This window comes from Carcharhinus amblyrhynchos, chromosome 31, assembly GCF_965287045.1.
Source record: "Carcharhinus amblyrhynchos chromosome 31, sCarAmb.v2.hapA, whole genome shotgun sequence".
Classification (NCBI taxonomy): domain Eukaryota; kingdom Metazoa; phylum Chordata; class Chondrichthyes; order Carcharhiniformes; family Carcharhinidae; genus Carcharhinus; species Carcharhinus amblyrhynchos.
In genome coordinates this window covers 17,615,503-17,641,797 of record NC_137354.1, presented here as the reverse complement: position 1 = coordinate 17,641,797, position 26,295 = coordinate 17,615,503, and the positions used below count along the sequence as shown (strand labels likewise).

The following is a 26,295-nucleotide window of genomic DNA, read 5'->3' as shown; positions in this document are numbered from 1 at the left end:
TTGGACTGTGGGAGGAAACCAGAGCACCCGGAGGAAACCCATGCAGGCATGAGGAGAATGTGCAGACTCCACGCAGACAGTGACCCAAGCTTGGAATCGAACCCAGGTCAATGGCACTGAGACGCAGCAGTGCTAACCACTGTGAATTTGAAGGATGGTGTGGGGTTGGGGGGCTAGGAGGGAAGGATAGGATTGCCAAGGAGCAGGGATATGGGCAACAGGAGATTGGAAACATTTCAAGTTGTGGAAAGTGGAACTGGACTTGGTGGGAAGAGCAGGAGTAAGCCATTTTGGATAACCGCTGAGAGGTGAAATGTTCATGAGGAATCCAAAATTCATCATCAGTTCCAGATTAATCTAGTCATGAACAACAGGGTCCCTTGTTGGGTGAATATTGCACTCTTTTAAAACGATCATGGATATTGTGAAAGTTCTCAAGATTTGAAGCAAAGTTATCGGAGAAGAAAGACAATCCCAAAGTGCAGAAGGACCCCATTCAGCCCATTGAGTCTGTACTGACTCTCTGAAAGACCATTTTACCTAAGCCCAACCTCCCACCCCGTCCGTGTAACCCCCACATATTTATCATGGCTCAAACAGACGCCAGAGTGTGGCGACTAGGGCATTTTCACAGTAACTTCATTGCAGTGTTAATATAAGCCTACTTGTGACACTAATCAATAAATAAACTTAAATGGCCAATCCACCTAACCTACACACCTTTGGGACACTAAGGGGCAATTTACCATGGCCAATCCACTCTAACCTGCACATCTTTGTTACACTTAGGACAATTTAGCATGGCCAATCCACATAACTACACATCTTTGGACATGAAGGGACAACTTAGCATGGCCAATGCACCTAACCTACACATCTTTGGAGTGTGGAGGAAACCTGAGCACCCGGAGGAAACCCACACAGACACGGGGAGAATGTGCAGACTCTGCACAGACAGTGACCCAAGGCCAGAATTTATTTTTTACTTCATTCATAGATCATGGGCGTCGCTGACTGGCCAGTATTTATTGCCCAGCTCTACTTGCCCTTGGAGGGCAGTTGAGAGTCAACCGCATTGCTGTGGATCCTGGAGTCAGAGGCAGGTCAGACTGGGTAAGGACAGCAGATTTCCTTCCCCAGGGACAATGAACTCGGGCCCCTGGCGCTGGGAGGCAGCAGTGCTAATCACTGTGCCAGCTTCTGAATCTCGAAAAACTGCACCCTGTGAGTGAAACAGCAACGTGTGATCTCTGGTCCCTCATGAACTCAGGTTAGGCAGATCCAGTGCAGGTGACAGGGTGGCTTTGCCTGAAGACTATTTCCCCCAGTCCGGTTGAAGGGTACTTAAAACACTGCAGCAGCCCCATCTCCAGAACACATGCAGTTGAACAAGAGTTCAAATAAAAGGTAAATCCTGCATTCCTGTGGCATAATCCATACTGATCCATATAAAGCTGTCATAGTCACTGGGGGAACTAGTCTGAACCTATCAGCAAGTTTATTCCATTCCATTGTCTGACTTTAATTAGGGATGAAAAACCCACATTGGAGTCATACCAGACGGACTTGTTATTGTGGCAACAGTACATGTGTTGCAAATGTGCAGTTTCGAAGTGGAGGCACATTTTACACTGTTTTACCACAGCCTGGGAAACCTTTGGAGTTTGTACATTCTGCAAGTGCAAAGCCACCACTCTAACCAGTTTGGTTCCTTATTGGGCAGTGCGGTGGAGCAGTGGTTGGCATTGCTGCCTCACAGCGCCAGGGACCCGGATTCGACTCCCGGCTTGGGTCACTGTCTGTGTGGGGTCTGCATGTTCTCCCCTCCCATTCTGCTCCAGTTTCCACCCACTGTCCAAAAGCTGGTTGGGTGTGTTGGCTAAGCTAAGTTCTCTCTCAATGTACCCGAACAGCTTTTAACGCTGTAGCTTTGAATGAGGAATCCACAATTTATTACTAGTTCCGGATTAATCTAGTCAAGAAGAACAGGGTTACTGTTGGGTGGATATTGCACTCATTTAAAATGATCATTGCGATAGCGAAAGTTTTCAAGATTTAAAGCAAAGTTATTGGAGGAGAACGAGAACCCCTACAGCGCAGAAGGAGGCCATTTAGCTCGTCGGGTCTGCATTGACTCTCCAAAAGACCATCTTAACCAGACCCAGGTCCACTCCCAGCCCAAGCCAGCACCCTCCTCCTTCCCGCCCCACCCCCCTGCCCCCTTATCTCTGTAACCCCGCACATTTACCATGGCCCCAAAAAGGTGCCGGAATGTGGCGACTCGGGGATTTTCACAGTAACTTCATTGCAGTGTTCATGGGTTCCCTCCGGGTGCTCCGGTTTCCTCCCACACTCCAAAGATGTGGAGGTTAGGTGGATTGGCCGTGCTAAATTGCAACCCACCCCCTTAGCATCAGGGAGGCTAGCTAGGGTAAACGTATGGGGTTATGGGGATAGGGCCTGGCTGGGATTGTGATCGGAGCAGGCCAAATGGCCTCCTTCTGCACGGTATGATTTTAAGATTCTAGTATTAATGTAAACCTACTTGTGCGAGTGATAAATAAACTTGAAACTTATTCTAATGCTGAGCTCTGACCTGGTTTTCTGCAAAGCAGTTAAGTATGTAACCCGGGGAGGGGGGGGCGGGGTGATCACCTTTTAATCCTGGTTTCGTACTCTGCCCTTTGTTTGGTCAGTTCGGATTTGAGCTCAGTGACCAGGCTCTGAAGTGCTTTCGAGCAGGTGGCCGAGTTGTTCGACGCCGCTACCAGGTCGCTGTGGTCGCTGCAGCTCATGCTGCTGATGCACGCGTCGAACCCCTCGGTCTGGTCGCCCGCCTCGAACCCCTGCCCCTCGCCCTGCGCCTGGGTGACCTGCACGGGCCAGTCCGCCTTGGCGCAGTTGAGCACGGAAGAGTCGCTCTCGGGGCAAACAGCGGAACTGCTGGAGTCGACCACGGAGATCTCGCAGGACGAGGTGGACCAAGTGGCGCTGGTGACGCTGCGTCTGTCCCCGGCGCTCAGGGAGAGGCTCGACGAGGGGACGTTGTCGTAGGTGGACAAGCGCGACGACCCCGCTTCCTTGACCCTGTCCCCGGAGGAAGTCCTTCTGTGGCCCCGCAGCGAGGATAAGCCGTTCATCAGCCAATTCCCACTGGCTGTCAAATGCGGAATATCGAGGGTCGAACTGCCAGATCTCCCGGCAGTCTGTTTAAAGGAATACTTCCAGCCGGGGAGTGTGTGCAGTCTCCTGCCCGGGCTGCCGCTGATGGCAGCCTGTTTGTCGGCTTGTTCCTGAGGTGCGTTTCTCGTGACGGTCACGGGGGTGCTCACGTTCACATCCAGGGAGGTTGCGCTGTTGCAGACGCTGCCCACTTGGTGGTCAGTCCGGGCGTCGCCGCACTCTTCCTCGGACACCCACTCCACCAGGCATCGCTTGCCCACCCCGGGCTGGGGGACGAATATGTCACTGTGACTGATGGGGAAAAGTCTGCTGTGCTCACTAATCAGCACGGTCATTAAGTGCTGCACCAGGGACGTACCTGTTGGCGGAGGGGAGAAGAAGAGTTGACTTGTATGCACCACACCACAAAACCCACGCAGACACGGGGAGAATGTGCAGACTCCGCACAGACAGTGACCCGAGCCGGGGATCGAACCCAGGTCCCTGTTGGGGTAGTGGATAGGGAATGGACGCTGTCAGTTCAGTTCACCCTTTGTTGCAAAAGGCAATGCAAACACTCCTGAGACTTGGTTCAAAAGGGTCAATTTGGCATTGGGTGGGAGCCCCCACTCTCCCCCCCACCCCACCTCTACCACCCCCCCAAGCCTCCCTGGGGAGGTGATGGCCTAGTGGTAGAATTGCTAGACTATTAATCCAGAAACTCAGCTAATGTTCAGGGGACCCGGGTTCGAATCCCACCACGGCAGATGGTAGAATTTGAATTCAATAAAAAATACCTGGGATTAAGAATCTACTGATGAAATCATTGTCGGAAAAACCCGTCTGGTTCACTAATGCTCTTTAGGGAAGGAAATCTGTCGTCCTAACCCCGGTCTGGCCTACGTGTGTCTCCAGAGCCACAGCAATGTGGTTGACTCTCAACTGCCCTCCATGGGCAATAAGGGATGGGCAATAAATGCTGGCCCAGCCAGCGATGCCCATGTCGCTGAATAACAAGAAAAGGTTTGGAGAGACATGCCATTATCTATCTGCAAGCATACCACCCACCACCCCCAGCACCCCCGCCCCCGCCTCGGTCCCGAAGTGAAGATTCAGAGAATCCCTACAGTGCAGAAGAAGGCCATTCAGCCCATTGAGTCTGCACCAACAACAATCCCACCTAGGCCCTATCCCGATAATGCCAGGCATTTACCCGGAAAAGCAGCCAGCGCTCGACGCACTCCAGACATACTCTCTTCCACCTCCTTCCGTCGGAAAAAAAATACAAAAGTCTGAGATCACATATCAACTGACTCGAAGAATCATAGAATTTAATAGTGCAGAAGGAGGCCATTCAGCCCGTTGAGTGTGCACCAACCCAGGTCCTATCCCCATAACCCATACATTTGCCCTAGCTAATCCCCCTGATACTTAGGGGCAATTTAGCACAGCCAAGACACCTAACCTGCACGTCTTTCGGACTGTGGGAGGAAACTGGACCACACGGAGGAAACCCATGCAGGCATGGGGAGAACGTGCAAACTCCACACAGACAGTGACCCAAGCTGAGAATTGAACGGGGATCCCTGGCGCTGTGAGGTAGCACTGTTAACCATTGTGCCACCCAATGCTTTACAGTGCACATTAACACCATCTGTACCACCCAATCCAAAAACATTTTCGGACACTAAGAGACAATTTCCCATGGCCAATCCACCTAACCTGCACATCTTGGGACACTAAGGGAGAATTTAGCATGGACAATCCACATGAACTACGCATCTTTTGATGCTAAGGGACAATTTAGCATGGCTACAATCTAAAGATGTGAAGGTTAGGTGGATTGGCCATGTTAAATTGTCCCTTAGCATCCTCTGCCAATTACTCTGACACCAGGGAACAAGTTAGCACGGCCAATCCATCTAACCAGCATGTCTTTTGGGCACTAAGGGGCAATTTAGCATGGCCAATCCACCTAAGCTGCACATCTATGGAAACTAAGGGACAACTTCGCCTGACCAATCCAGCTAACCTGCACATTTTACAACATCAAGAGGCAATTTAGCATGGCCAATCCACCTCACCTGCACATCTTTGGACTGTAGGAGGAAATCAGACCACCCAGAGGAAGCCCACACAGACACGGGGAGAATGTGTAAACTGCACACAGACAGTGACCCAAGGCTGGAATTGAACCCAGGCCCCTGGCGCTGTGAGGCAGCACTGCTAACCACTGAGCCAACTTGTCGCTGCAACTTTTTTTGTGCATTTGCTGCAACATCAACAGGACATCTGCTTAACCTTAAGGAAGTTCAATTGTATGACCTCCTGGCTGGCAGGGTAAGGCTATGTTTAAACCTAACCAGTGAAGACTTAAAAAAAAGACGGATTTGTGATGAATACAATATGACTGCAGTTGATAAGTCAATTAGCGTACCTTCCATAATTGTCACTGGGTCTTCCAATTTTGGGCGCAAAATATTTGGTCCAAAGACGGTTGCGAGGTTTTGGACACTCATTTTATTAATACTTGAATAAGACTGAACTTCATCGAGGAACCTGCATGTGATAAGGTGAATGTAAGAAGATCAGTCATAACACACGATAGGATCATAGAATCCCTACAGTGCAGAAGGAGGCTGTTTTGCCCATTGAGCCTGCACTGACAACAAGCCCAGCCTATCCCATATTTACCCCACTAATTCGCTTGACACAAAAGGTCAATTTAGCATGGCCAATCCACCTAACTTGCGTATCTTGGGACGCTAAGGGACAATTTAGCATGGCCACAGTCTAAAGATGTACGGAATAGGTGGATTGGCCATGCTGAATTGCCCCTAAGCATCCTCTGCTAATCCCCTTGGCGCTTACGGGCAAATTAGCATTGCTAATCAACCTAACCAGCACATCTTTCAGACTGTGGGAGGAAACCAGAGCACCCAGAGGAAACCCGCACAGACACGGGGAGAAAGTGCAAACTCCACACAGACAGTGACCCGAGCCGGGAATCGAACCCGGGTCCCTGGCGCTGTGAGGCAGCCCTGCTAACCACAGTGCCACCATGCTGCCTCGTGTTAAATATCTAATGTTAAATAGTGTTAAATATCCTTAAATAAAGAACGGGGTGAGAAACACATCAAATGATGGCTTTGGTGACCATTAGCTTCGAGTAGGTGCTTTGCGTCGCTGAGTTTGACCACTCGCTCGGTCTAACCATGACAGGAAAACCCACCTGCAGATATATTTGAGGAGATTGTAATTGGCCTGAGGCAGGTTTGCAATCTGTTTGACCAGCTCCTGGACACCCTGGATAAAGAGAAGACCGGATTATTAATTCACCTTCTCGCCCTGGCAGACACCTCAAAAAGAAATCTAGGGCTGTTTTTAACCTGGCTCCCTCACATGAGAAACCAGAGAGGGGGGCCGATTAAAATCGCCCAGGCGACCAACCTGCCTCAGAACCCCCCAGACGGACAACCGTAACAATTCAACAATCGATAATGATTCCATGGCCATCAGTAGATTCTTAATTCCAGATTATTTTTACTGAATTCAAAGTCCACCAGCTGCCGTAGTCTAGCGATAATACCACTAGGCCAATACTGCCCCCCTCCCTCCCACCGTTATGACGTGGAGTTGCCGGTGTTGGACTGGGGTGGGCACAGTGAGTAATCTCACAATACCAGGTTAAAGTCCAACAGGGTTATTTGGTAGCTCGAGCTTTCAGAGTGGCACTCCGGTTCGGCCTTCCTGCATCACTGCTGTCCACGTGTGGGCGTTTGACCCACAATGCCGACAGGGAGGGAATTCCGCCCCACCCCAACGCTGAAAGGCTGGTATTTGCCACATTTTGCTCTATGGTTGCCATGGAAGCCAGTCACCATCTCTATGGAAGCCATGGTTGCCATGGAAGCCAGTCACTATCTCTGTGGTTGCCATGGAAGCCAGTCACCATCCAATAACTGTGACATTAAATCAAATCTGGTAGTGCTTCATGTAATAAGGCAAGACAGCAGAGCTCATACCCTCAGCCCAGTGTCAGCTTTCATGAACCAAGTTCAGGCTCTTCATCAATGTAGGCCAAGGAGGAATACTTACGAGCTTCTTGATGGACTTTGCATAAGCCCAACCATCTCCTACAGGGAGTCACACACTGCCTGCCTCAGTGTCCACTGGTTGACTTGGCATCAAAATTATACTAGATACATTGAGTCAACAAAACCGTATCTGCATGGGTTTCCTCCGGGGGCTCCACTTTTCTCCCACAGTCTGAAAAACATGCAGATTAGGTGGATTGGCCATGATATATTCCCCTTAGTGTCCAAAGGTGTGAATGCTAGGTAGGTTGGCTGTACTAAATTGCCCCTTAGTATCCAAAGAAATGCAGATTAGGTGGATTGACCATGCTAAATTGCCCTTAATGTCCAAAGGTATGAATGCTAGGTAGATCAGCCATGCTAAAGTGTCCCTTAGTGTCCAACTATATATAGGTTAGTTGGATTGGCCATGGTAATTTACCGTTTAGTGTCCAGCGGTGTGCAGGTTAAGTGGATTGGCCATGCTAAATTGCCCCTTAGGGTCCAAAGATGTGCACGTTAGTGGGGTAAATATGTGTGGTTATGGGGATAGGTCCAGGGTGGGATGCACTTTCGAAGAGTCAGTGCAGACTCGATGGGCTGAATGGCCTCTTTCTGCACTGTAGGGATTCTGTGAAGGTAGAAATGAATGGGTGTTATGTAAGCAGTTCGCTAAAAGTCACATGTAATGTCCCAATTTCTGGGAATGCTGGCAGAGAGGGCCAAATGCTTTCAGGACCCAGCATACACTTCACGGACCTACCTCCTCTTCATCCTTAGCCAGTAGTTGTGCACATGACAGGAGGTCTTCATACTTGGCAAAGGGGATGACTGGCTCTGGCAACTCTCGCAGGTACAGCTTCAGCAGAGACGCAACGGTGTGAACATCCGTGTTCCTGCAGAAACAAAATTGCAAAACATCCAGTGCACGGTTGTCGGACACGACCACAACTGACTAACGCTTGCTGTCTGACTCCGAGAAGCAGCTTAGAGAGTATAGAATAGCCAGGTGAAAGGTTCCTCATGCTGGTCCATACAAACCATATGGTGCGCATGAGATATGGAGAAATTTGACTGTTTTTATCTACTGATCAAAATTTAAAAAAAATAGAAAAATTCAATTTGTGTTAGAAATGTACAAGGAAGCTTTTATTTTAGGAATTCAAGATTGATGGTATCATAGAATTATAGGATTCCCTGCATTGCAGAAGGAGGCCATTCGGCCCATCTGGCCTGCACCGACTACAATTCCCCCCAGGCCCTATCCCCGTAACCCCACCTCTTTGCCCTCTGAATCCTCCTCTCGCTAAGGGGCAATTTACCATGGCCAATCCACCTAACCTGCACATCTTTGGACACTAAGGGGCAATTTAGCATGGCCAATCCACCTAACCTGCACATCTTTGGACACTAAGGGACAATTTAGCATGGCCAATCCACCTAACCTGCACATCTTTGGACACTAAGGGACAATTTAGCATGGCCAATCCACCTAACCTGCACATCTTTGGACACTAAGGGGCAATTTAGCATGGCCAATCCACCTAACCTACATTTCTTTGGACAATAAGGAGCAATTTAGCATGGCCAATCCACCTAACCTGCACATCTTTGGACACTAAGGGACAATTTAGCATGGCCAATCCACCTAACCTGCACATCTTGGGACACTAAGGGGCAATTTCAGGAAGGCGAATGGGATGCTGGCCTTCATAGCGAGGGGGATTGAATATAAAAGTAGGGAGGTCTTGCTGTGGCTGTATAGGGCATTGGTGAGGCCGCAGCTGGAGTACTGTGTGCAGTTTTGGGCGCCGTACTTACGCAAGGATATTTTGGCCTTGGAGGGAGTGCAGAGGAGGTTTACTAGGCTGATGCCGGAGTTGAGGGGGTTGAGCTATGAGGAGAGGCTGAATAAACTAGGCTTGTACTCGTTAGAGTTTAGAAGAATGAGGGGAGATCTCATTGAGACGTATAAGATGATGAATGGGATGGATAGGATAGAGGTGGAGAGACTCTTCCCGCTCAAAAAAGACAGTAGGACTAGGGGGCACAGCCTCAAGATAGAGGGGGGGCGGTTTAGAACAGAGTTGAGGAGGAACTTCTTCACTCAAAGGGTGGTGAATCTCTGGAATTCTCTGCCCGTTGAAGTGGTGGAGGCTGCCTTGCTCAATATTTTTAAGACGCGGGTTGATGGGTTTTTGATAAGACGAGGGGATTAAGGGTTATGGGGAGAGGGCGGGAATGTGGAACTGAGCCACGACAGATCAGCCATTATTGAATGGCGGGGCAGGCTCGAAGGGCTAGATGGCCTACTCCTGCTCCTATTTCCTATGTTCTTATGTTCTTAAAACAGAGCATCCGGGGAGAACATGCAAACTCTGCACGGACAACCAGCCAAGGCTGGAATCGAACCAGGGACCCTAAGAGGCAGCAGTGCTGACAATTTGGTACAACACGCTTCCGTCGGGAAAAAGATACAAAAGTCTGAGGTCACGTACTAACCGACTCCAGAACAGCTTCTTCCCTGCTGCCGTCAGACTTTTGAATGGACCTACCTTGCATTAAGTTGATCTTTCTCTACACTCTAGCTATAACTGTAACACTACATTCTGCACTCTCTCCTTTCCTTCTCTATGTACAGTATGCTTTGTCTGTATCACGTGCAAGAAACAATACTTTTCACTGTATACTCATACGTGTGACAATAATAAATCAAATCAGTACAAAATGCTGTCATTTGCCAATTATACTTGGGTCAGAAAACTAGTCGAGAGATGCAGGCTAATGGACAAGTTCGGCTGGACAGCCACTGGGTGGTATAGCAAGGCTTTGAACTTGACCTTATCTCATTCAATGAACATTGGAAGTCTGGAGTGTAAATTTAAAGGGATCACACTACCTGTCAAACAGAGGCTTCTCTCCACAATCGAAGGAATCTTGGAGATCTTTGACTAGGTTGGCTTGTCCGGGCAGGCGGAACAACCCTTCCTCAGTGAGGCCATGCTCTCTGATAAAGTCCACACACTGCTCGACTAACAAGGGGGCCAAGCGGTTGCCAAACTTCCGCTCGTACTGCACTGTGTCTTCCAGACGCTGTCCAAATATACCTGAAAGAGATCGCAGCTGTGAACTCACTGGGGCACGGATTTCAATCACAGGCTCTCAGATCAGTAACACTGACGCGGGGAACTGCAACACTCAAAACCAAAGTTCAAAAGGAGGAGGCAAAATCAAAACATTTTAATTACAATGCTGCTGATCGACTTTGCGGGTTTTGGTGGAAGGGAAGTCTTTCTTCTTTTGTGTGGTTTATTTCAAGGAAGGTAACTTCAAACGGCACGGTAGCACCGTGGTTAGCACTGCTGCTTCACAGCTCCAGGGACCCGGGTTCGATTCCCGGTTGAGTCATTGTCTGTGTGGAGTTTGCACATCCTCCGGGTGCTCCAGTTTCCTCCCGCACTCTAAAGGTATGCGGGTTAGGTTGATTGGCCATGCTTAAGTTGCCCCTTAGTGTCCTGAGATGTGTAGGTTACAGGGATTAGTGGGTAAAATATATGGGGGTAGGGCCTGGGTGGGATTGTGGTTGGTGCAGACTTGATGGACCGAGTGGCCTCTTTCTGTACTGTAGGTTTCTATGATTCTATGAAACATGAATCCCTAACTTAAGACACTGTTCCCCTATCTGTCTTTTGCACAGCTCCGGACAACATAGATTGAGTAAAACCATCCTACAACAGTTAATCATCCAAAGCCTGCTTGTCTTTATTGACACTGATCTGCTCAATGCTTCTGGCCTGATGTGGAGGAGTAAAGAGATTGCAGGGTGTCAGATACAGAGGGGCTACAAAATGCAAGACATGGTTTCCGGGGAGTAGTTAAGAACTTGGTTGTAATCGGTTTCACCCTTCTGCATTCTTGCTCTGAACATCCCCTGCCTTGTGATGAGTGAATTGGTCCCCAGAGCAATAAGGGACGGACAATAAGTGCAGGCCCTGCCAGTGATAGAATCTCTATTGTGCAGAATGAGGCCATTTGGCCCATCAAGACTGCACTGCCTATCTGAAAGAGCATCCCAGCCAGCTCCTCCCCTCCACCCTAGCCCTGTAGCACCCACATTTACCCCACTAATCCCCCGAACCTACACATCTTTGGACACTAAAGGGCAATTCAGTAAGGCCAATCCATCTAACCCGCACATTTTTGGACACTTAAGGGGCAAGTTAGTATGATCAATCCCCCTAACCTGCACATCTTTGGACAATAAGGGGCAATTTAGCATGGTCAATCCACCTGACCTACATATCTTTGGACACGAAGGGGTAATTTAGAATGGCCAAACCACCTAACCTGCACATCTTTGAACACTAAAGGGCAATTTAGTAAGGCCAATCCATTTAACCTGCACATTTTTGGACACTAAGGGGCAATTTAGTATGGCCAATCCCCCTAACCTGCACATCTTTGGACACTAAGGGACAATTTAGCATGGCCAATCCACTTAGCCTATACATCTTTGGAGACTAGGGAGCAAATTAACATGGCCAATCCCCCCAGGCTACACATCTTTGGATACTATGGGGCAATTTAGCATTGCCAACCCTCCTAACTTCTTTGGACACGAAGGGCAATTTAGCATGGCCAACCCCCCTAACTACACATCTTTAGACACTGAGGGGCATTTAGTATAGTTAATCCACACAAGCTGCACATCTTTGAACTGTGGGAGGAAACTGGAGCACCCAGCGGAAACCCCAAAGTCATGCATGAGGGAGAGGTAGTGGTGTCGTGGTCTTGTCATTGGACTAGTAATCCCAAGACCCAGGGTAATGTTCTGGGACACCGGGTTCGAATCCCACCACGGCAGATGGTGGAATTTGAATTCCGTAAAAATATCTGGAATTAAGAATCTGCTGGTGACCGTGAAACAGTTGTTGATTTTGGAAAAACCCATCTGGTTCACTAACATCCTTTAGGGAAGGAAATCTGCTGGCCTTACCCAGTCTGGCCTACAAGTGACAACCACAGCAATGTGGTTGCCTCTCAAATGCCCTCTGAAATGGAGGGCAATTAGTGATGGGCAATAAATACTGGCCCAGCCAATGACACTAAATGAATGAAGGAATGTGGAGAACGCCCAAACAGACACATCCAATGGGTATTTTTTTTTACAACTAGCGTGGCAACCCAGTGATCCTGTGTCATAACCAGTAACAATCAGTCCAGATTCTTGCTCCTGATTTTATCCACTGACTCTCCTGAGATTGCAATATGGGGACCGACTGAGGCTGTGACCACCCTTGGTGATGATGTCCAACTCCCAGTCACAATAGTTCATTTACTCAGCTTAACCTTTGACACAATTGCCACTAGGGCAAGGGAGCTGGAGGGCCACATGCACATGCAAGGTGGCACAGTGGTTAGCATTACTGCCTCACAGCTTCAGGGATCTGGGTTCGATTCCCGGCTCGGGTCACTGTCTGTGTGGAGACTGCACATTCTCCTCGTGTCTGCGTGGGTTTTCTCCGGGTGCTCCGGTTTCCTCCCACAGTCCAAAGATGTGCGGATTAGGTTGATTGGCCAAGCTAAATTGCCCCTTAGTGTCCTGGGATGCGTAGGTTAGAGGGATTAGCGGGGTAAATATGTGGGGTGCTGGGGATAGGGTGGGAATGTTGTCGGTGCAGACTTGATGGGCTAAATGGCCTCCTTCTGCACCATATTGTTTCTATGCAACTGTGTAACTATACCCCAGCAAGTATCTCTGCCTTAGCGGAAAGAACTACTGATGGGAGAAATAACCTAAAGAAAGTGCTTGCTTAATCTTGAATGGATATACAAACATTACAACTGGGGGGAACACATGGTCTGAGTCTGCCCCGAACTTAATCTTAAATATCAAGATTCATATTAAGGGCCAGCACGGTGGTTAGCACTTCTGTCTCGCCATGCCAGGGACCTGGGTTCGATTCCCGGCTCAGGTCACTGTCTGTATGGAGTTTGCACCTTCTCCCCGTGTCTGCGTGGGTTTCCTCCGGATGCTCCGGTTTCCTCCCACAGTCCGACAGACATGCTGGTTAGGTGCATTGGCCATGCTAAATTCTCCCTCAGTGTAGCCGAACAGGTGACTAGGGGATTTTCACAATAACGTTATGGCAGTGTTAATGTCAGCCTACTTGTGACACAGATAAGTTACCTCAAATTAAAAAAAAACTTAAAAGTTAAATATTGGTGGGGTGGTGGGGGCCGGGGGGGGGGGGGGGGGGGGGGGGTGGGGGGAGGAGCAAGTCAGGCTGTATCACCTTTTCCTGTTCCCATTTTATGTCCTTACAAAGGTAGAGAAACATTTGAAGTACAGCATGAAACAGTTTATTCAATGAGCCAAGTTAAATAAAGAGTGTGTCCATAGTGTGTGCAAACGTGGACTAAACAGCCCATTTATTTTAGCTAGTCATGCGGTACAGAAGCACTTTTCTAACCTCCCTGGTGCCTCCGTTGATAAGTGGCAGCTCAGATTAACAAAGTCATAATGATCACAAACAAACCACTGGGGGTTCATTCCTACAGCAACAGAATCAAAACTTATGTCAAACTTATATGCGACCTTGGTTAGACCACTTTTGACTCATCTTCACAGTTCTGGTCTCCACGTTAACAAAAAAAAACGCAAAAAGAAACTTAATAATGGAAGCAAAACTGAGGGGGTACAACTCCAGGGAGGATTGAACCCAGAGGTCTTTCCTTGGGGGACAATGGCACTGTCGAAAATTGTGAATGGAGTCCAACAGGATGAAAGGAGGCCATTCAGCCCATCGAGTCGGTACTGACTCTCCAACACTAAGGGGCAATTTAGTCTTGACAATCCACCTAATCTACACATCTTTGGGCTCTGAGGAGCAATTTAGCATGGCCAATCCACCTATCCTGCACATCTTTGGATACTAAGGGACAATTTAACACAGCCAATTCACCTAACCTGCACATCTTTGGACACTAAGGGGCAATTAGTATGACCAATTCCCTCTAACCTACTCATCTTTGGACATTAAAGGACAATTTAACATGGCCAATCCACCTAACCTGCGCACCTTTGGAGTATGGGAGGAAATTGTAGCACCCGGAGGAAACCCATGCAGACACGGGGAGAACATGCAAATTCCACAAGGTCACCCAAGGCTGGAATTGAACCCGGGTCCCTGTCGCTGTGAGGCAGCAGTGCTAACCATCCCGTAAAGATGTGAAGGAGATGTTTCCTCATGTGGAGGAGCTGTAAATACAAGTCACAGAAGCTTCCAGTAAAGGAATTGAGGAGAATCTTCTGTACTGGGTGAGTGCTGAGAATGTGGAACACTCTGTCACACGGAGTAGTTGAGGCCAATAGCATAATTGGTTTTAAAGTCAAGCCCCCTGTGAAACTGCCCCTCAATAGATCTCATGTACTATCTCGTTCTGTGGGGAGAACTGCCATTGATCTCACTGGCCTTGGGATAACAGGGAGGGAAACTGCCACGTTTCCTGATCCTGATCTTTTATGTTAGTGCTTTGTGTGTGCGCTCATCAGGTGAGATCTATTCTGATTGTGGCTATAGTGAATATGAAGCTGAATAAAACCTAAAAAATTTATCCCTTATTCTCAAACTATGACCCCTAGTTCCCCTCACCATTGGGAACATTCTTTCTGAGTCTACCCCCTCAATCCCTGATAGAATTTTATAAGGGATGGGATCCCCTTTTGCTCGTCTAAACTCCAGCGAATATAATCCTCACCAATTTAGTCTCTCCCCATATGACAGGCTGTCCAAAATGAGATCCCCTCTCACTCTTTTCATTTGACCATACACACACAAATGTTTTAACCTTTCTGTTAACAATCTAAACATGCAAAAAAATGTGAGGGTTCCTTAAATGATTTTTGCATGAGACACCTTCTCAGTAACACAGACGAAAAGGTTGTTGTACAGAACATGGTGGAGTTTCTGTGTGAATCATTAGCTGAATGAATCCTATGGGTCAGTTTGAGAGATCATCTTGATGTTTTGGCAGAACAGCCAAAATCACTGGTGGGTGTCAGACTGCAGGCAGTAAGCCCAGCGCTGAGGTGTGAGGGTCCAGGTGAGTGGGAAGCAATTGGAGTCTTCCTACCCCGTTCAGTGGTGTTACCTGGAGACATAGGGCGGGATTTTCTGGGTGGACTCACCCCAAAACCGGAAAATCCCGCCCAAAGTCAACGGACCTTCCCATGGTCTGCCCCCTCACCGGCTACGATTCCCGCGGCAGGCAGGATGGAAAAATTCCCTCCACAGAATCCCAAAAGTGCTCTGAAGAAGGCCGTTCAACTTATTGAGTCTATGCTGATTCTCTGACAGAGCATCTTTGCATCATAGGCTAGAGTTTTACCACCCCACCCCCACCATGGGAATCTGAGCAGGTCAGGAGCGAACAATGGGAAGGCCTGTTGATCTCAGATGGGATTTTACAGTTTCGGGATGAGTGAGGCCATAAAATCCCCCCTAGCGAATCCCTACAGTGCAGAAGGAGGCCATTCGGCCCATTGAGTTTGCACTGACCACAATCCCATCCAGCCCTACCCTCATAATCCTTCATATTTACCCTGCTAATCCCTCGACACTAAAGGGACAACTTAGCATGGCCAATCAACCTAACCTGCACACCTTTGGACTGTGGGAGGAAACCAGAGCACCCGGAGGAAACCCACGCAGACACGAGGAAAATGTGCAAATTCCACACAGACAGTGACCCGAGGCCGAAACTGAACCTGGGTCCCTGGCACTGTGAGGCAGTAGTGCTCACCACTGTACCGCTGTATCCTCATAACCCCATGTATTTATTCCACTAATCCCACGTATCCTTGTGTTTTTGGGTTTGTAATTGTTGTAAATGTCTCAACACATTCTAGGGTGGCCACACCCAATAGGGTGGTGTTGGTCATGTAACAGTGATGGGGCAAGAGTGGGATGGCCTCTTCATGAACAACTCAGTCATTGGAACCCCCACCCCTGCATGATTCTCCTACGAATGCTACCTTCTATGCCCAGGTGCAATGCCAATCCTTACGAGGGGTAACCAGCAGAGAGTAGGAAGCACAAAAACACATGAAATAAATTTTAAAAAACTCCTACTAAGCAATACATTGTTAAATAGGCCACACTCGATAAACAGAATCTCACCAGTTTTTACAAATACTCCATAGAAAACATTCTTTCTGGTTGGATCACAGCTTGGTATGGGCTCCTGCTCTGCTCAGGACTGCACAAAACTACAAAGGGTTGTGATCGAAGTCCAGTCCGTCACTCAAACCAGCCTCCTGTCCACTGACTCTGTCTACACTTCCTGCTGCCTCGGCAAAGCAGCCAGCATAATCAAGGACTCCACGCACCCCGGACATTCTCCCTTCCACTTTCTTCCATCAGGAAAAAGATACAAAAGTCTGAAGTCACATACCAACCGAATCAAGAACAGCTTCTTCCCCGCTGCTGTCAGACTTTTGAATGGACCTACCTCGCACTAAGTTGATCTTTCTCTACACCCGAGCTATGACTGTAACACCACATTGTACACCCTCTCCTTTCCTTCTCAATGAATGGTATGCTTTGTCTGTATAGCGTGCAAGATACAATACTTTTCACTGTATACTAATACGTGTGACAATAATAAATCAAATCAACTTCCATCAGGAAAATGATACAAAAGTCTGAGGTCACGTACCAACCGATTCAAGAACACTTTCTTACCTGCTGCTGTCAGACTTTTGAATGGACCTACCTTGGATTAAGTTGATTTTTCTCCACACCCTAGCTGTGACTGTAACACCACATTCTGCACTCTCCTCTATAAATTTTTCTATATAGTGTGCAAGATACAATACTTTTCACTGTGTACAAATATATGTGACAATTATAAATCAAGTCAAATTCTGTGGGGAAAAAGATACAAAAGCTGGTGTCACGTACCAACCGACTCAAGAACAGCTTCTTCCCTGCTGCCATCAGACTTTTGAATGGACCTGCCTTATATTAAGCTGATCTTTCTCTACACACTAGCTATTACACTATCATCTGCACCCTCTCCTTTCCTGCTCCCCTCTGCACTCTATGAATGGTATGCTTTGTCTGTATAGCGTGCAAAAAACAATTCTTTTCACTGTATGCCAGTACATGTGACAATAATAAATCAGATCAAATCGAAGCACTCACACTGGGGATGATAAGACACTGAAATGAGAAATAGTTCCCCTACCTCTTCTGCTAACAAAGCATTGCTGCACGGTTGGCGGACAGAATAGAGACAGAGTCCCAGCACAGGGGCTGCACAGAAAACAAGCTTCAGGCATCAGAGCCAGATGAATTCTGGCAGCCTTTCCCAGTCGCCGGGATGCACACTGCGGCTAGAGGCTGCCGAGTAGTGCTGAGTGAACAAGCCTCTGTTCCCCATCCATTACACACACACACACACACGCAGCCTGAGGGTATGGTTTAGCACAGTGCAGTGCAGGGGCCAAGCTGGGAAACAAGCTGAGAGCCAAGAGGCAGGTATGATGTCGCAACCCTGCAGCTTCCCCCCGTGTTATTTCCGGCACTCCAGCCCGAGTGCAGACAGGAGCCCAAGTCCCGGGTCGCTGTGGAAGTGTGCGCGAAGGAGGTATTCCCACTCGAGTTGGCAAGTTAGAGAGTCTATTCTTGATCACAGCCTGCTCTGCAGTTGCTGCTGTCTACACAGCCACTCCCTGAGCTAGGTTAACCAAAGGCATTTTGTTGCTTCCTTGAAACAACTTCAAAGACTTACCGGGAAAAAAATAATCAGCCTTTGAATTTGAAGCTTGCAAAGTGTTTTACATGGGACTATTTTCATTTGGACAGCTTAAAACACACACATGCACACCTGTTAGAAAGAGACCTGGCTAAATGTTTTTGATACACTTTATTCATTCACAGCATTCAAAGCTGCGATTTATAAAAATATTATTCATTCGTGGGACATGGGTTGGACCAGCATTTATTGCCCGTCCCTAGTTGCCCTTGGAAGGCAATTGAGAGTCAACATATTACTATGGTTCTGGAGTCACATGGGTAAGGACAGCAGATTTCCTTCCCTAAAGGACATTAGTGAACCAGATGTGAACCACGCTGACACTATTGTTAAGAAAACCCAACAATGCCACTAGTTTCTCGGAAGACTAAGGAAATTTGGCGTGTCAGCTACGATTCTCACCAACATTTACAGATGTACCATAGAAAGCATTCTTTCTGGTTGTGTCATAGCTTGGTATGTCTCCTGCTCTGCCCAAGACCACAAGAAACTACAAAAGTTCATTAATGTAGTCCAATCCATCACGCAAACCAGCCTCCCATTCATTGACTCTGTCTACATTTCCCACTGCCTCAGCAAAGCAGCCAGCATAATCAAGGACCCCACGCATTCCGGACATTCTCTCTTCCACCTTCTTCTATCAGGAAAAAGATACAAAAATCTGTGGTCACGTACCAACCGACTCAAGAACATCTTCTTTCCTGCTGCCATCAGACTTTTGAACGAACCTACCCTGCATTAAGTTGATCTTTCTCTGCACCCTAGCTATGACTGTAACATTACATTTTGCACTCTCTCCTTTCCTTCTCTATAAATGGTATGCTTTGTCTGTATAACATGCAAAGAACAATATTTTTCACTGTATACTAATACATTTGACAATAAAAAATTAAATTGATATTTTTCAACAATGGTTACCAATAGATCCTTAATTTCAGATTATTTTTATTGAATTCAAATTTCACCATTTGCTGCAGTGGGATTCGAACCAGGTCCCCACAACATTAGCAGAGTGTCTGGACAGGTTTCCTTCCCTAAAGGACATTAGTGAACCAGATGTATTTTTCTGACAATCAACAACGGACATTGGTAGATTTTTAATTCCAGAATATTTTGTATTGAATTCAAATTTCACCACCTGCCGTGGCAGGATTCGAACCCAGGTCCCCAGAACATTAGCTGAGATTCTGGATTAATAGTCTAGCGATAATACCACTCGGCCATTACCTCTCAACTGGGTTATACAGCATTGCTCAGTGACCTGCGTACGTGTCCTGTATAGTTAAGGGCGAGGAGTCAAACTCTATTCTTATTCAATTATGTTTCAGTCGTGGGGCTGGTAGCTAGGTCAAGTATTTGACAGTCTGGATCACTTGACAGATAGTTTTTGCCATCATAACAGCTGAAAGTGTCTTAAAGGGGCACCTTCATGGGGAAGTGGGGGGGGTTAGTATTACACAAACTATTTTTGTTTCCCACTACATATCAAAGAACGTAAATCAATTCGAACCATATTCCATTGTCACCGTGCATTAGTGCTGTCCCAGATGGTTCTGCTTTCAACAATGGCACAATCTCATCTATACAAAGCCCTTTAAATATTGTAGGTGCTTTCCAGGATCATTACTGAAAAAAGTTTGGCATTTCGCACCTGAGGTTTTGGGAGAGAGGAGCAAACACTTGGTCAGGGAGATGGGTTTTCAGAAGGTCTTGAAGGAAGTGGACAGGATAGGGAGAGAACTGTGGGGCCTGAGGCCTAGGCAGCTGAGGGGACGGCCACCAATGGCGGTGCGACTGAAATGGAGGTGTGGAAAAAGCCAGAATTAAAGGAACCATACAGGTATTGGAGACATTGCGGAACCATAATAAATACAATATGCACTTAAGTAGCTTCCGGCGAAAGTGGGCGAACTGTGATCCTGGCTCATTATCTTAAACTGATAATGTGATTGTGAGCACACTCAGGATTGTACGGCAAGTACTGTCCAATTACAAAAACACATTAGACATTACGGGAGATAGCTGTCTGCGAGGTTGCCAGTGGGGGTTCAAGATCGGGAAAAATTGGATTTGGATAGGCTGGGTGGGCATGTGCATGGCAGATACAGTATAATGTGGATGAATGTGAGGTTATCCACTTTGGTAGCAATAATAGGAAGATAGATTATTATTTGAATGGGTGTAAATTGAGAGAGGTGGATACTCAATGAGACCTTCATGTTCTCTTGCATCAGTCGCTGAAAGCGCGCAGGTACAGCAGGCAGTAGAGAAGGCAAATGGTATGTTGGCCCTCATAGCAAGAGGATTTGAGTTTAGGAATAGGGGTGTTTTGCTGCAATTGTATAGGGCATTGGTGAGGCCACACCTAGAGTATTGTGTACAGTTTTGGTGTCCTTATCTGAGGAAGGATGTCCTTGCTACAGAGGGAGTACAGCAAAGGTTTGCCAGGCTGATTCCTGGGATGGCAGGTCTGTCATATGAGGAGAGACTAAGTTGGTTTGGATTATATTCACTGGAGTTTAGAAGAGTGAGAGGGGATCTCATAGAGACTTGTAAAATTCTAACAGGGTTAGACAGGGTAGATTCAGAAAGAATGTTCCTGATGGTGGGGGAGTCCAGGGGTCATAGTTTGAGGATAAGGGGTAAACCTTTTAAGACTGAGGTGAGGAGAAATTTCTTCACCTAGAGGGTGGTGAATGTGTAGAATTCACCACCACAGAAAGTAGTTGAGGCCAAAATATTGTGTGACTTCAAGAAGAAATTAAATATAGCTCTTGGGCTAAAGGGATCAAAGGATATGGGAGGAAGTGGGGGTTCAGGATATTGAATTTGATAGATTCAAAGGGCTGAATGGCCTACTCCTGCTTCTAGTTTCTGTAAATTGCAGTTCTCTTTGGGTCTTCTCTGCCTCTAGCTGCTGACATCATCAGATTCACACCCTCAACGGGTGTGACATGGATTAGACACATTTCTGTGGATTTTAATATCATTAACACGCCCCCCTCGCCATATCCTCCAGCGATGCCTCCGGGGCGACCCCCACGTCTCTGTGGTGCTGTTACAAACCATCAAGCACCACTTGACTTTTTTTTTTACACAGATGAGTGGAGCTTGGCCGAAGAAAAAGGGATTGCAGCTTCGAGAGGTCAGACGGGGTCACGCCACCCAAGAATTGTGCTGGAGAGCAGTGTTGGCACAATCCTGTGGGCAGCTTGTCTGAAAGCGCTTCACCTTTTGTTTTCAATGTTACCATGGCTGACTGCTCGTCGGTTACAAGTCCCCATTGAACAGCTCGCCTCGTTTCCCTCCCAATCCAAACACGTCTTGTCAAAGAACGAAAATATAAGTCATTCAAAGTTTTTTTTCTTGGAGAAAGATACTGAGATTTTAACAGTGAGTGACTGAAGACAGGCAGAAGGAAACCATCTGGCTCCCTGCCAGTCAACCTCGCTGCTCCAAACCTGGGAGCTTAACGAGTGAGCGTCACATCAGTTAACTCTTTGTCGACCAGGAGGTTAGGATCTTAGAATGATATTTCATAATAAGGGGTCCCACCCAGTTAAGATGGGATTAAGGAATGCTTTCTCTCAGAGGGCTGGGAGTGTTTGGAATTCTCTTCTCCTTGGGCAGTGGGGGCTGGATCACTGAACAGTTCAAAGCTGAATGAAGAGAGGCAGTGGCATTATCGCTAGATTATTCATCCAGAACCTCAGCTAATGTTCAAAAAATCCTGGTTCGAATCCCGTCACAGCATATGGTGGAATTTGAATTCAATAAAAAATATCTGGAATTACGAATCTACCGATGACCAGGAAACCATTGTGGATTGTTGGGAGAAGCCCATCTGGTTCACTGATATCCTTTAGGGAAGGAAATCTGCCATCTTTACCCAGTCTGGCCTATATGTGACTCTAGAGCCACAGCAATGTGGTCGACTCTCAACTGCCCACTGAAATGGCCTAACAAGCGACTCAGTTCAAGGAGGCAGCTCATCACCACCTTCTCAAGGGCAACTAAGGATGGGCAATAAATGCTGGCCTAGCCAGTGACGCCCATGTCCCACGAATGAATAAAAGAGAGATTTTTGATTAACAAGGCGTTATGGGGGACTAACAGGAAGGTGGAATTAAGGGCACAATCAGATTGTCCACGACCTTATTGAATGGGGGAGCAGGCCTGAGGGGCTGAATGGCCTACTCCTGCTTTTATTCATGTGTTCAAACAGAGGCCATTTGGCCCAAGGTGCCTGTGCTGGCTCTTCAGGAGGTTATTTCCCACTGACTTACTCTTTCCCTATTGTTCCTGCAAGTTCATTCCATGTGATTCATTGAAAGTTATCCTTGAATCTGCTTCCTTTTCAGGAAGTACGTTTCAGCTTCCTGTATTGTAGGGAATAAAACGTCACCTTTGGTTTTTGAACCTATGTCCTCTGCTGAATAGCCTTTCTGCCACTGCCAATGTTTTCTCCTTCTTCTCTGTAACAACAACATTCCTGAATTTGATCACCTCGAACAAATAAACTCTTTCCTTTATAGAAACACCCCCAGCAGCTGTATCCTCTCCACATAACGTAAATCCTTTATCCTTGGTCCCATTCTAGGAAACTGCTTTCTGTACCTCCTCCACGGTTTGTCCATCTAAGGTGTGGTGGTACTCTGATTGAATGAGGCCCAAGCAGTGTTCTGTAAGGATTTAGTTTTATAAAGTTTTGAGTGTAATTTCCCTGATTTTGTACTTCATGCCTATATTAGTAAAGCCCAGGGTCCCACGTGTTTTACCAACTCACTTAACTTGTCCTGCCACCTTTAATGTCCTCTACGACTCTCAACAATTTTTGTAGGTGCACCATAGAAAGCATTCTTTCTGGTTGTGTCACAGCTTGTTATGGCTCCTGCTCTGTCCAAGATCGCAAGAAATTACAAAGGGTGTTGAACGAAGCCCAGTCCATCAGGCAAATCAGCTTCCTGACCATTGACTTCATCTACGTTTCCCGCTGCCTCGGGAAAGCAGCCAGCATAATCAAGGACCCCACGCTCCCCGGACATTCTCTCTTCCACCTTCTTCCATTGGGAAAAAGACACAGAAGTCTGAGACTGCATACAAACTGACTCAAGAACTGCTTCTTCCCTGCTGCCATCAGACTTTTGAATGAACTTACCTTGCATTAAGTTGAGTTTTCTCTACGTCCTAGCTATGACTGTAACATTACACTCTGCACCCGCTCCTTTCCACGGTGGCACAGTGGTTAGCATTGCTGTCTCAGAACGCCAGGGACCCGGGTACAATTGCAGCCATGGGTGACTGTGTGGAGTTTACACATTTTCCTTGTGACTGCGTGGGTTTTCTCTGGGTGCTCCACTTTCCTCCCACACTCCAAAAATGTGCAGGTTAGGTTAATTTGCCATGTTAAATTGCCCCTTAGTGTCAGGGGGATTAGCAGAGTAAATTACAGGGGTTGGGTTTGGGTGGGATTGTTATCAGTGCAGTCATGATGGGCCCAATATCCTCTTTCTGCACTGTAGGGATTTAGTTATTTAAAGTTTATTTATTTATTAGTGTCACAAGTTGGCTTACATTAACACTGCAATGAAGTTACTGTGAAAATCCCCTGGTCACCACACTCTGGTGCCTGTTCAGGTACACTGAGGGAGAATTTATCACGGCCAATGCATCTAACCAACACATCTTCCAGACTGTGGGAGGAAACCAGAGCAGCCAGAGGAAACCCACGCAGACATGGGGAGAACGTGCAGATTCCACACAGACAGTGACCCGAGCCGGGAATCGAACCCAGGTTCCTGGCGCAGTGAGGCAGCAGTGCTAACCACTGTGCCACCCCTAGGGATTCCATGATGATTCTATGATTCTATACCCTCTCCTTTACTTCTCCACTATGTCCTCTATGAATGGTATGCTCTGTCTGAATGGCGCTCAAGAAATAATACCTTTCACTGTATCCCAATACATATGACAATAATAAATCAAATCAAATCAATGATTTGTGTCCATCCATGCCAAGGTCTCTCTGTTTCTGCACTCCATTTCAAATTGTACTGTGTAATTTACACTGCCTCCTTGCACTCTTCCTATCAACATATATTATAGAATGATACAGCACAGGAACAGGCCCTTCGGCCCACTAAGCCTGAGTCCAATTCAAACTTTAATCACTTCAAACTTTAAGTTCTGCTGAAATCTGTTCCTATCCTCTCCATTATTCCTTTAGGAATGTGGGCATCATTGGCCATTTTTATTGCCCATCCCTAATTGCCCCTGGTGGGAAGCCTTCTTCTTGCAACCTGTCTACTATAGGTACATCCATAGTGCATTTTTGGGCCAGGTCTGAGTTTATGAACATATGAGTTAGGAGCAGGAGTAGGCCACTCAGCCCCTCGAGCCTGCTCCCCCATTCAATAAGATTGTGACTGATCTAATCGTAACCACAACTCCACACTCCTGTCCACCCCCAATAACTTTTCACCGCCTTGTTAAGGATGTTCTCGTTTCGGGTGACCCGTCCAGGTTTCAATTCTTTTGTTAGACTTTGATACAACTGAGTTGCTTGCTAGGGTCATTTCAGAATCAACCACATTATTGTGGCTTTGGAGTCACATGTAGGCCAGACCAGGTAAGGATGGCAGATTTCCTTCCCTAAAGGACTTTAGTGAACCAGATGGGTTTTTTCGACAATGCTTTCTTGGTCATTATTACTAATAGTAGTTTTTAGAGTTCCAGATTTGTTAATTGAATTTAAATTCCACCAGCTGCCATGGTGGGATTTGAACCCAGGTCCCACAGCCTGGGCCACTGGATTACGGGATCGTAGAATCATAAAATCCCTACAGTGCAGAAGAAGGCCATTCGGCCCATCAAGTTTGCACCAACTCTCCAACAGAGCAGGCCACACAGGCTCTATCCCTGTAGCCCTACGTTTTTACCCCACTAATTTGCCCTCAGCTCACAACATCGTTATGGAGCGGTACGGTGACACAGTGGTTAACACCGCTGCCTCAGAGTACCAGGGGTTCAATTCTGGCCTCCATCACAGTCTGTGCGGAGTGTGCACTTTTCCCCCCGTGTCTGTGTGGGTTTCCTCCGGGTGCTCCAGTTTCCTCCCACAATCCAAAGATGTACAGGTTAGGTGGATTGGCCATGCTAATTTGTCCCTGGTGTCAGGGGGACTAGCAGGGTAAATGTGGGGTTTTGGGAATAGAGCCTGGGTGGGATTGTGGTCGGTACAGACTCAATAGGCTGAATGGCCTCATTTAGGGACTTTATACACATCTTTGGATGCTAAGGACAATTTAGCATGGCCATTCCACCTGACCTGTGCATCTTTGGACACTAATCCCACCCAGGCCTTATCCCTATAATCCTGCGTATTTACGCTGCTAGTCCCCTGACACTAAGGGTAATATTCAGCATGGCCAGTCCACCTAACCTGCATATCTTTGGACTATGGGAGGAAACTGGAGCACCTGGAGGAAGCCCACGCAGACACTGGGAGAATGTGCAGACTCCACACAGAGAGTGACCCAAGCCGGGAATCGAACCCAAGTCCCTGGCACTGTGAGGCAGCAGCACTAACGACTGTGCCCACTGTGCCGCCATGATTTGGTGACATTACCAGTACACCATGCCGCCTTTCCTTCTGACTTTTTTGTTAATCGTGTCAACCACAATCTTTGAAATGATGCTTTGTGTACCCAGATAGTACTCACTAATATATGTCCAAAGGTTAGCTGTGTGTCATCTACAAAGAACAAAGAACAACACAGCATGGGAAACAGGCCCTTCAGCCCAACGAGCCCACACCGCCATTTTAACATTATGAGTCCCCTCTCCACCCATGACTCTTGTCTATGCTTTTGGCATTCCACATTTAAGGAAGGATTAAGTGCTGCTTTTCAATTGGGAAGGTTCGCGTCTGGCTTGGAATCAAGACAGACGAGGAACCGTTTACATCCAGACACATCCCCTACCCATTGCGCATGAAACAATTTGGGGGCTTTCGAGAAACTGTGCTTACATTTGCATATTTAAAACAACATGCTTTCCAAACCACATCAAAGCTCGCTTGAGAGTAAATAATTATTCTAATATTCATAACACTGAAAGTAGCTTGGTAGAAAACGTTTGGGAGCCAGTTCAATGCTGGAATTGGTTGCTAGGTGTTGCTCACTTTACTCTCAGGCCGGGTGTGGTGAACTAGGCCGAACGTGCCTGATGATGTTGC

At 47.2% G+C, this 26,295-nt stretch overlaps 1 protein-coding gene across 3 annotated transcripts in view; it reads right to left on the bottom strand.

Moving 5' to 3' along the window:
- arhgap22a (Rho GTPase activating protein 22a) overlaps positions 1-26,295 on the bottom strand; it is a 237,944-nt gene that overhangs the window by 13,731 nt on the left and 197,918 nt on the right. For all 3 annotated transcript variants that reach the window (XM_080215690.1, XM_080215691.1, XM_080215692.1), the window contains 5 exons: positions 10,138-10,345; positions 8,002-8,134; positions 6,395-6,468; positions 5,600-5,721; positions 2,656-3,541 (listed from right to left, as the gene is read on the bottom strand). In XM_080215690.1, the coding sequence (XP_080071816.1) occupies positions 2,656-3,541; positions 5,600-5,721; positions 6,395-6,468; positions 8,002-8,134; positions 10,138-10,345 (1,423 nt within the window). The remainder of the gene's footprint in view (positions 1-2,655; positions 3,542-5,599; positions 5,722-6,394; positions 6,469-8,001; positions 8,135-10,137; positions 10,346-26,295) is intronic.